This window comes from Oncorhynchus mykiss, chromosome 28 (assembly GCF_057628025.1).
Source record: "Oncorhynchus mykiss isolate SJ-2025 chromosome 28, ASM5762802v1, whole genome shotgun sequence".
Taxonomy (NCBI): Eukaryota; Metazoa; Chordata; class Actinopteri; order Salmoniformes; family Salmonidae; genus Oncorhynchus; species Oncorhynchus mykiss.
Window position 1 is genome coordinate 29,904,894 of NC_143049.1, and position 11,146 is coordinate 29,916,039.

The 11,146-nt window shown below is 43.0% G+C and overlaps 1 protein-coding gene across 1 annotated transcript in view; it reads right to left on the reverse strand.

Annotated features, from left to right (window-relative positions):
- LOC110508868 (roquin-1) overlaps positions 1-10,444 on the reverse strand; it is a 28,260-nt gene extending 17,816 nt beyond the window's left edge. Inside the window, exons 1-6 of the mRNA XM_021589737.3 lie at positions 10,175-10,444; positions 8,106-8,467; positions 2,432-2,552; positions 2,100-2,339; positions 1,572-1,747; positions 1,035-1,235 (exon numbers count right to left, since the gene is read on the reverse strand). Coding sequence (XP_021445412.3) covers positions 1,035-1,235; positions 1,572-1,747; positions 2,100-2,339; positions 2,432-2,552; positions 8,106-8,336 — 969 coding nt within the window. The 5' untranslated portion in view covers positions 8,337-8,467; positions 10,175-10,444. The remainder of the gene's footprint in view (positions 1-1,034; positions 1,236-1,571; positions 1,748-2,099; positions 2,340-2,431; positions 2,553-8,105; positions 8,468-10,174) is intronic.
- Positions 10,445-11,146: the final 702 nt, after the last annotated feature.

Sequence of the window (11,146 nt, forward strand, 5' to 3'; positions counted from 1 at the left end):
ACCTGGATCTTCTATCACTTTGTGTGGATATGATCATTCCTGTTCTCCTTGATCCTATTAGCATTGTTTGAAATAACATGTTTTCTATTGTGAAGCAAGGACTAACCCCCTGACATCAGAGTGCTGCTCCTTTAGTGGAAGCTCAGTACAATGTCTCTTATGTGGTTTCATGTGTGTCATACAGACAAATTCAAACTGATAAGCAGATGTTTACATGAGTTAACGTGGGATTTTTGTGAATGTGTGTCGAAATAAGTGACGGACACACACACACACCTTGTTGATACTGAACCAAATCAAATGTATTTATATAGCCCTTCGTACATCAGCTGATATCTCAAAGTGCTGTACAGAAACCCAGCCTAAAACCCCAAACAGCAAGCAATGCAGGTGTAGAAGCACGGTGGCTAGGAAAAACTCCCTAGAAAGGCCAAAACCTAGGAAGAAACCTAGAGAGGAACCAGGCTATGTGGGGTGGCCAGTCAGTCAGTCAGTCAGTCAACCAACCACACAGGAGGTTGGTGACACCTTAATTGGGGAGAACAGGCTCGTGGTAATGACTGGAGAGGAATCAGTGGAATGGTATCAAATACGTCAAACACAAGGTTTCCAGGTGTTTGATGCCATTCCATTTGCGTTGATCCAGCCATTATTATGAGCTGTCCTCCCCTCGGCAGCCTCCTGTGTAATTAACAATACGACGTACATCAGGGATCATCAACTAGATTCAGGGCGGGCAGATTTATTTCTTGAGCGGATGGTCACGGGGCTGGAACATAATTAAAACTAATTTGTAGACTGCAAATTGACCGCAAGAAGCCCAAACAGATATAACATTTGACTAAAACATAATAATTTCAAACATTGCTTACATTTGTATACGATCACAAATATCTCTCTATTATGTGTGGGAAAACTTAGGAAAATATTTCATTTTTTGGCTCAGAAAACCTGGGGGGCAAAATGACCCGTGGGACGCCAATTGGGGAACCCTGACGTACATGACAACAACTTCTAGGACCAGTAACACACACCTTGTCAATGATGGACTGCATGTGGGACTTGTGGGACTGGTCCCCATAGAGCAGGGAGGACCACTGGTCGGGAGCGATGCGGAGGCCACCCTCCATGGCGATCTGCACAATCTGGGAATCGTGTTCGCGCCGCAGTGCCTCATATGTCCTGAACTCCTCTTTCAGCTGCATCAGGGACGAGTCCTCGTCTCGCTTGGTCACCTATGCAGCCGTGGAGAGAGGGAGGGGTACATTAAGGTACCGTTTCTCTAAATGGTGGGTCAGGATCAGGTTGTTGGTTGCAGCTGGTCCAGAAAGATTTTGGGAGGTCATGGCACAAAAATGTTTGGAAACCACAAGGCCTTTGCTGGGTCATGTTCCCTGGGGCACAACGAAGCAAACATTTAAAAACGCTGAGCAATGGAAAACAGACATTTGTATTTCTTGTTGGACAAGTTCAGTTAGTAGCTCCTAGTTTCCGTCTGGTTTCCTGTTTGGTGCATAGTGAACACGACCCAGACCTGCGTTTCTGTATGTCATGCAGGTAGTCAGACCTACCTTGAAGCAGGAGGCCCTGTAGAGGAGCTGCACCACGTGACCTATGCTGGTCTTGGAGGCCTGGGGGAAGCGTGGCTCTAATCTCTGGACCACAAACAGCACGAGAACCTTCCTGGACAGGGCCAAGCCATCCTCCAGAGCCAGCAGCACCAGCTTCAGAGCCTCCTCCTGCATGGCTGGGAGCGAGAAGGAAGCAGGTGGATTAATAGACCACAAATACACACATAAATTCAGACAGTTATGCAAGTTAGACAACATATACAAACACTTACACTAGTAAATGTCATTGTATAAGACAGCATTTCTCGAAACTCACCTTGTGGACCCCCAAACATCTCACAATTTTGTTGTAGATCTGAACTAGCAGTGATTCAACTAGTCAAGGGCTTGAGGATTAGATCACTAGTTGAATCAGGTCTGATAGCTATGGAATAGATCAAATGGAACAGTTGGGGTTCTCCGGGAGAGGTTTGAGAAACGCTGGTATAGTCAGGGCGGGTGCGTGTGTGTAACTTCCTCTCATCTTACCTGGGCCCAAGAACTGGCATCCCCGGGCCCGGACGGCAGCCCACAAATTGGATGACAATTGCTGGGGGTTCTGGTGTTGTAGGATGAGCTCTGTGACCGTGCGCTCCCCCAGAGACCTGGCTGCCCTCATGGCCCGCACACGGCCCTCCTCCTCCACCAGCTGACAGTGGACCAGGGTCACCAGCTTCCTCTGCATGGGCCGACTCAGCATGCTCTGGGCTGTGTTGCTTAGACCCACCCCTGGGGGGAGACAGACACACACCATTGAGAGTGGCATTGTCATCATTGTCCAAAGTCAGAGTTAGTTCATTTTTGTGTGGTGTGTATGTTACCTCTGTTGTTGCTGAGGGGTTTGAGGTAGAGGGCCAGCTCATCTACACACTGTCTAGCCTCCTCATAGTGCTGCGAGTCCTCTGGGCTGGTGATCAGGGCCACCGGCTGAACCTTGGGAACCTGGAGGTAGGACACAGAGGCATAATGGTATATTAATATAGAAAATTAAAACACCCATCACTTGTAATAGCATGATGAGCTGGTAAACGTGTCACTGGATTAATTTACAGTCAAATAATTGAACAAATAACTTTATTATTAGTTTATAATATAATTAGGTTACTTAATAATCAATAGTTATGTGTTGGAGCGTTGAGCGTGCAGTCCCTAAATTAACCATCTGCAGTGACATGGAATTAAAATGGCCATAGCACTAACATCCACAGGAGTGTCACAGGCCACCCACACAGTATGGTTGCTCTATACAAGTGTTGCATCATATGTATAACTTAGAAAAAGGTGGAGAATTCTGAGGTGTGGTGTGATAACCATCAATTATACAAACATTCCAAACAGCACACCCAATATAGCCACTAGTCCACCCACCCATAGATTGCTCTGAATGGGAATAAGCTGGTCTGGGGTAGGCAAGTCCAGGTAGTCCCTCCTGTTTCAGTTCATTTTATTTTGTTGGGTGCATAAGGAACACAACACAATTTGAATAATTGTAATTCAATGGGCACAGACATTTTGCCTGGCTAATCAGACCCCATGCTCCGGCCAACTGCTACGCAACGCCCGCTTTTCTCCAAAATGAGTCTGGATCCGAGTACCTCCCTGACCCTTCACCAAATGTGAACACATCCGGGGCTATCTGATTGGTCCAGAAAGCCAATGGGTTGGGCCAGAGCCAGAACACTTGGGTAAAGCAGTGGTTTGAAAATGTCATTGGCTTTGATACAGACTGCTTAGAGACAATACAAATCGCTGATTGCTTTGTACAATAGCCCTCGTCACAACAAACGACTTCAATGATGGCAGTCTCAGACTAAATGATGTAGCAAACGACAGAGGAGCAGAATAATAATAACTTAGTGTGAGTCATCAGGCTAACACTCACTGAGCAAAGAACAATTGACCTTACCCACCTCACAGCTATAATACCATTATGACACTAGGGTTGAGTAGTACCCAGATTTTCATACTGTTCCTGTACCATACTGGGGTATACAGGATTACCAGCAGCTTGGAGCGCTATTTCATTCCAAACATATTTTTAAAAAAAAGTTGTTTTACACACAAAACAAATTTAGGGAGCAGGGATCTTGATCCAGGAGGGGATTGCATGTCTCTGATGTAACCAAGAAGCTTGATCTTGCAAGCTGGCGCCCTAGCTAGCCAGTTAGCAAACCAAACGCATAGCTGGAGCCCTGAGCTGACAATTTATTTGGCACATTTTAAGATAGTTAACTTAGTTATAAGCAGTGGCGTAGCACAGAATCCCCCCGCAGACACAAGGTATATGGGATACACCGCCCAGGCTTGGCTGGCTACGTGTTGAAACTGGTCAAGTCTAATCACATTTCATCACCACAGCTTCTCACTTTTTAAAGAGGGAAAAAGTCAGTAGACTGTCTTAGCAGAGCGCCTGCCAGCTTCACAAATGAACGTTACTTCAAATTCCACGCCAAATCTTTCTGGGTAATGTCCTCTCACAAAGTTATCGATCCCATAACTGTTTGACTACCGTGTCATTATGACGCCAACAAAACACATCCAATAAAGACGACATAGCATGTTCACAATCTTTAGTTTTGGCAAGTCGGTTAGGACATCTACTTTGTTCTTGACATAATCATTTTTTCCATCTATTGTTTACAGACAGATTATTTCATTTATAATTCACTGTATCACAATTCCAGTGGGTCAGAAGTTTATATACACTAAGTTGACTGTGCCTTTAAACAGCTTGGAAAATTCCAGAAAATTATGTAACGGCTTTAGACGCATCTCATTGGCTAATTGACATCATTTGAGTCAATTGGAGGTGTACCTGTGGATGTATTTCAAGGCCTACCTTCAAACTCAGTGCCTCTTTGCTTGACATCATGGAAAAATCTAAAGAAAATCAACCAAGACCTCAGAAAAAAAATGATGATCTCCACAAGTCTGGTTCATACTTGGGAGCAATTTCCAAATGCCTGAAGGTACCACGTTCATCTGTACAAACAATAGTACGCAAGTATAAACACCATGGGACCAAGCAGCCGTCATACCGCTCAGGAAGGAGACAGGTTCTGTCTCCTAGAGATTAACGTACTTTGGTGCAAAAAGTGCAAATCAATCCCAGAACAACAGCAGAGGACTTTGTGAAGATGCTGGAGGAAACAGATACAAAAGTATCTATATCCACAGTAAAACGAGTCCTATATCAACATAACCTGAAAGGCCGCTCAGCAAGGAAGAAGCCACTGCTCCAAAACCGCCATAAAAAAGCCAGACTACGGTTTGCAACTGCACATGGGGACAAAGATCGTACTTTTTGGAGAAATGTCCTCTGATCTGATGAAACAAAAATAGAACTGTTTGGCCATAATAAGCATCCTTATGTTTGGAGGAAAAAGAGGGAGGCTTACAAGCTGAAGAACACCATCCCAACCGTGAAGAACGGGGGTGGCAGCATCATGTTGTGGGAGTGCTTTGCTGCAGGACGGACTGGTGCACTTCACAAAATAGATGGCATCATGAGGTAGGAAAATGATGTGGATATATTGAAGCAACATCTCAAGACATCAGTCAGGAAGTTAAAGCTTAGTCGCAAATGGGTCTTCCAAATGGACAATGACCCCAAGCATACTTCCAAAGATGTGGCAAAATGGCTTAAGGACATCAATGTCAAGGTATTGGAGTGGCCTAAAGAAAATCTGTGGGCAGAACTGAATATGCGTGTGCGAGCAAGGAGGCCTAGAAACCTGACTCAGTTACTCCAGCTTTGTCAGGAGGAATGGACCAAAATTCACCCAACTTACAAAATACTAATTGAGTGAATGTAAACTTCTGACCCACTGGGAATGTGATGAAAGAAATAAAAGCGGATATAAATCATTCACTCTACTATTATTCTGACATTTCACATTCTTAAAATAAAGTGGTGATCCGAACTGGAATTGTGAAAAACTGAGTTTAAATGTATTTGGCTAAGGTGTATGTAAACTTCCGACTTCAACTGTATGTATGTATATATGTATACACACACACACTATACAGTTTGTACACACCTCTCATTCAAGGCCTTTTCTTTATTTTTTAAACTATTATCTACATTGTAATATAATAGTGAAGACATCAAAACTATGAAATAACACATACGGAATCATGAAGTAACCAAAAAAGTGTTAAATCAAAATATATTTTATATTTGAGATTCTCCAAAGTAGCCACCCTTTGATGACAGCTTTGCACACTCTTGGCATTCTCTCAACCAGCTCCATGAGGTAGTCACCTGGAATGCATTTCAATTAACAGGTGTGACTTGTTATAACATCATTTGTGGATCTTCTTTCCTTCTTAATGCATTTGAGCCAATCAGTTGTGTTGTGACATGGTAGGGGTGAGATACAGAAGATAGCCCTATTTGGTAAAAGACCAAGTCCATATTGTGGCAAGAACAGCTCAAAAAAGCAAAGAGAAACGGCATGAAGGTCAGTCAATCCGGAAATTTCAAGAACTTTGAAAGTGCAGTTGCAAGACCGATCAAGCGCTATGATGAAACTGGCTTTCATGAAGAACGCCACAGGAAAGGAAGACCCAGAATTACCTCTGCTGCAGAGGATAAGTTAATTCGAGTTAAAAGCCTCAGAAATTACAACCCAAATAAATGCTTCAGAGTTCAAGTAACAGACACATCTAAACATCAATGTGTGAATCAGGCATTCATAGTTGAATTGCTGCAAAGGAACTACTACTAAAGGACACCAATAATAAGAAGAGACTTGCTTGGGCCAAAAAACACAAGCAATGGACATTAGACTGGACTGACGAGTCCAATTTTGAGATTTTTGGTTCCAACCGCTGTGTCTTTGTGAGACACAGAGTAGGTGAACGGATGATCTCTGCATGTGTGGTTCCCACCGTGAAACATGGAGGAGAAGGTGTGATGGTGTGGGTGTGCTTTTCTGGTGACACCGTCAGTGATTTATTTAGAATTCAAGGCACACTTCACCAGCACGGCTACCACAGCATTCTGCAGTGATACGCCACCCCATCTGGTTTGCGCTGAGTTGGACTATCATTTGTTTTTCAACAGGACAATAACCCAACACACCTACAGGCTGTGTAAGGGCTATTTGACCAAGAAGGAGAGTGGTGGAGTGCTGCATCAGATGACCTGGCCTTCACAATCACCTGACCTCACCCCAATTGAGATGGTTGGGGATGAGTTAGACCACAGTGTGAAGGAAAAGCAGCCAACAAGTGATCAGCATATGTGGGAACTCCTTCAAGACAGTTGGAAAAGTATTCCTCATGAAGCTGGTTGAGAGAATGCCCAGAATGTGCAAAGCTGTCATCGAGGCAAAGGGTGGCTACTGTTTAACACTTTTTTGGTTACTACATAATTCCATGCGTTATTTCATAGTTTTGAAGTCTTCACTATTTTTCTACACTGTAGAAAATAGTAAAAAAAATAAAGAAAAACCCTGAAATGAGTAGGTGTGTCCCACTGGTACTAATATATATATATACACACAATATCATTCAAAAGTTTGGTGTCACTTAGAAATGTCCTTGTTTTTTAAAGAAAAGCAACGTGTTTGTCCATTAAAATAACATAAAATTTATCAGAAATACAGTGTAGACATTGTTAATGTTGCAAATGACTTGTTGCTGGAAACGGCAGATTTTTATGGAATATGTACATAGGTGTACAGAGGCCAATTATCAGCAACCATCACTCCTGTGTTCCGATGGCACGTTGTGTTAGCTAATCAAAGTTTATCATTTTAAAAGGCTAATTGCTCATTAGAAAACCCTTTTGCAATTATGTTAGCACAGCTGAAAACGGTTGTGCTCATTAAAGAAGCAATAAAACTGGCCTTCTATATACTAGTTGAGTATCTGGAGCATCAGCATTTGTGGGTTCGATTATAGCCTCAAAATGGCCAGAAACAAAGAACTTTCTTCTGAAACTCATCAGTCTGTTCTTGTTCTGAGAAATGAAGGCTATTCCATGCGAGAAATTGCCAAGAAACTGAAGATCTCGTATAACGCTGTGTACTACTCCCTTCACAGAACTGCACAAACTGTCCCTAACCAGAATAGAAAGAGGAGTTGGAGGCCCTGGTGCACAACTGAGCAAGAGGACAAGTACATTAGATTGCCTCAAGTCCTCAACTGGCAACTGACATTAAATAGTACCCGCAAAACACCAGTCTCAACGTCAACAGTGAAGGGGCGACTCCGGGATGCTTGCCTTTTATGCAGAGTTCCTCTGTCCCCTGTCTGTTCTTTTGCCTATCTTAAGCTTTTCTTTTTATTGACCAGTCTGAGATGTGGCTTTTTCTTTGCAACTCTGCCTAGAAGGGTAGCATCCCATTTGTGCTCTGTTGTTATCACCCATCCTGTATCCCTAACCCTAGAGACCATGACACCCTATCTAAAACCAAAACACTGGTGGGTAAAGAACAGATTCTAAATGGATTGAGCCACTCCCCTCCACCGGGTCTCAAGACTCACCTGTCCCCCCACAAGCTGCAGTAGGGCTGTGTTTACCGGCAGCTGCTCGATGTCGGTGGCGATGGCTGTCTGGTCGAAGGGGCAGGCCTTGCGGTGGAGCTTGTTCAGGCACATCTTGCAGACGGTGTGGCCACAGCCCAGCGAGATGGGCCGCCGCACCGTCTCCTCGAACGTCTGCGTGCAGATGGGACACAGCAGGAACTCCGTCCATTGTGGGGCTTGCACAGGCATCACTGGACAGTTTTTTTTACAAAGAAAAAAATATGGAAGATTCCACTGGAATCAAGACTTTTCTTCCGAACGTAATTGTTCTTCAAACGTTGTCACACATCGTGGATGCGCATCATGTCACGTGACAAATCCTGAAAGAGAGAAGGAATACAATCATAGTGGGTTAATAGCCTGTGGATAATATTGACACACCGACTCATGCACAATGACATTAGCTGAGCCAATTACCTTGATACATCAGGGGTGTATTCACTAGGAAGCAAACAGAAACAAACTGGGAGGGACCCACCTGAATTTGTCCAATAGAAACTCTAACTGTTTGAACTTTGGACTAATGATTACTCCCCAGATGCCCCAAACCAACATTGTTTACATTTATGGCTGGCAACAAATGACATACCTACAGGCCACATAATAAAAACATCCCAAGTTACAGGAGCTGATAGTGGATCTAATTTATCTTCTTGGCACAGGTCAAGCAAGCAATGTTACATTTAGCTACAACAATAAAATAACCTTAGATAAAACCCTTGGCCAGTCAGTATTATGTTCGTTAGATAGCCAATTAGTTAACTGACAGTAACGTTGACCTATTATAAACACAGGTTTTTTAAAAAATATTATTAAAATAATACCAGACACAATATGATAGCTAATTTAAAAATGTACGTCTATAGTAAATAAGATATGCTGGTTAGCTGCACCAGGCGAATGAGTTCAACGCCATTACAAATTCAAAACGGTTAGCTAAAAAGACAATCCACCGGCAAGCTGAATAACGTTAGTTCACATGATCACCATCCAGTGTCGGCTTTAACCAACTATCTGATTACATCTGTTCTAGATGGTTCAATAATTTTCAGAGAGCCAGGAAATTCCGTCTTCAGATAAATAATAAATGGCTGGCAACCCATGGCCAAATAACCGAACAAAACAACGACTGGCGTTGTTAGCCTATGGCCTGCCTGGCAAGTAGTAGACAAAGAGGAGGCGTAGCTAGTTACTACTGTTTGTGCTTGAGGTAACTTAACGTTAGCTAGATCATTCTGCGCAGCATAGCTAGCTAACAGTTTTAGCTAACAAGTTGATCAGGCAGGATATAACTACATCAATATATATTGGTTTTTATTTAAATAACAATTAGCTAGTTAAACACACAACGTTACATTATCATCACATAACGGCTAGTTACCTGGCAAGTAGCTAGCTACACATTTGGCGTTAAATTCGAGCGTCAATTAACGTTACTTTAGCTGGCTAACGTTAGACAACTGGCTAAGTTACTAGGTAAACAACGTTAGCGATGGGACGTTATGTTAGCAGTTAGCTAGTTAGGGTTAGATGGTTTCATGACTGACATGGAAACAACAAATGCATCAAACTTACGAATGTACTTAAAGCTAGTTAATTATATAACTAGCTAGTTAGCTACATTAGTTACAAGCACAACAAATGACTAGCTGCAAGGGAATCGTTCAAGCTAACCAACCAGAATTGCATGTGGCAACATCTAATATTATGTATCTAACTAGCTATTTAGTTTAGGTATTTAGCTCGTTTTTTAGACGTCTACTTAACATCAATTATTTAACTAGCTAACGTTAGCTACTAATGGTGTGGCAATCAAATCGCTAAACCAGGTTGCAGAATGTAGGCAAATCAATTGCAGCTAACGTACTGCTACGTACTTAGCGAACCGTCTGGGACGCTAATGCTAGCTGGCATTAGTACGCTAGGCTGGCTCAGAAACTAGGCGTCCAAAATAAATATCTAGTTAATTAAATATGCCTTTGTTAACTGTTCATAACATTTTTCGATTACATGCACAAGTTACTCACTCATTCCAAAACACTTGGAAGATTTATCTGTCTTTAGGAAAATATTGCGTTATTAAATCGGTAGCCATGTCGACTGTGCAGCTTGGCTGCTGCCGAAGTTTGAGACCAGTTCGAGGGTGTTAACTGGGGTGCATTACTCTGATTCTGTTGCAAAACGTTTTGTCCGTTGCAAACGGAAACCATTTTCTCCTAAACGTTTTGCAACAATAACGAGAGTTTCAATTGGACACATTCAGGTAGGTCCCTCACCGTTTGCTCTGTTTGGTTCCTAGAGGACACGGTAAAAGGTTTCCGTTGCACAACGTTTTTGCAACGGTTAGCTAACTTTGGAGTTGAGCAAGGAGCGAGTGCACCCCCTGTTGGTTAGAGAATGCCAGTGCACAGTAAAAAAAAAAGGTAGAGCAGCATTGTCACATCCAGTTGTGACATCTGCTGGATATGGCACGTTGCCCCATATCTCCATCACCAAAACATTTTTAAACAATCTCAGGGACCTGTCAGTTCTTTCATCCAAAGCTCCGTTCATTTTAGGGTGGTAGCTGGTAGGCTACATCTCCCCAGCTTCTTTTCCCTTTAGCCAAACAGTGACAGGCTCAAGCTTGAAATTAGGCATTTTGCCTTTAATTACATTACATTTTGTTCGCAAGCTTTGGGTAGCTCACAAAAAAAATGTGATGATAATATCATGTTGGGCGAGGTTCCACCAAAGATGCTCCTGCGCAGATTTGTATTGTAACTGAGCGCACAGACTCCGCGGTGTGTGTGCGGTGGGTAGCCTGCTATTGCATCCACTTACGCAACGGACAGCTTCAGTCAGCCAGGGTGAAATGAAAACACGCATTTTGTATTTCCATGTTTGTCTAATCCGTCTGATTTCTGAAGGGATTAACGGACCAATCATGAATATTGAGAGACCGCCTGTTCGCTCACTGGGAGCAGATCACCGTCCGCTCGTGGACTCACTCCGTCTGA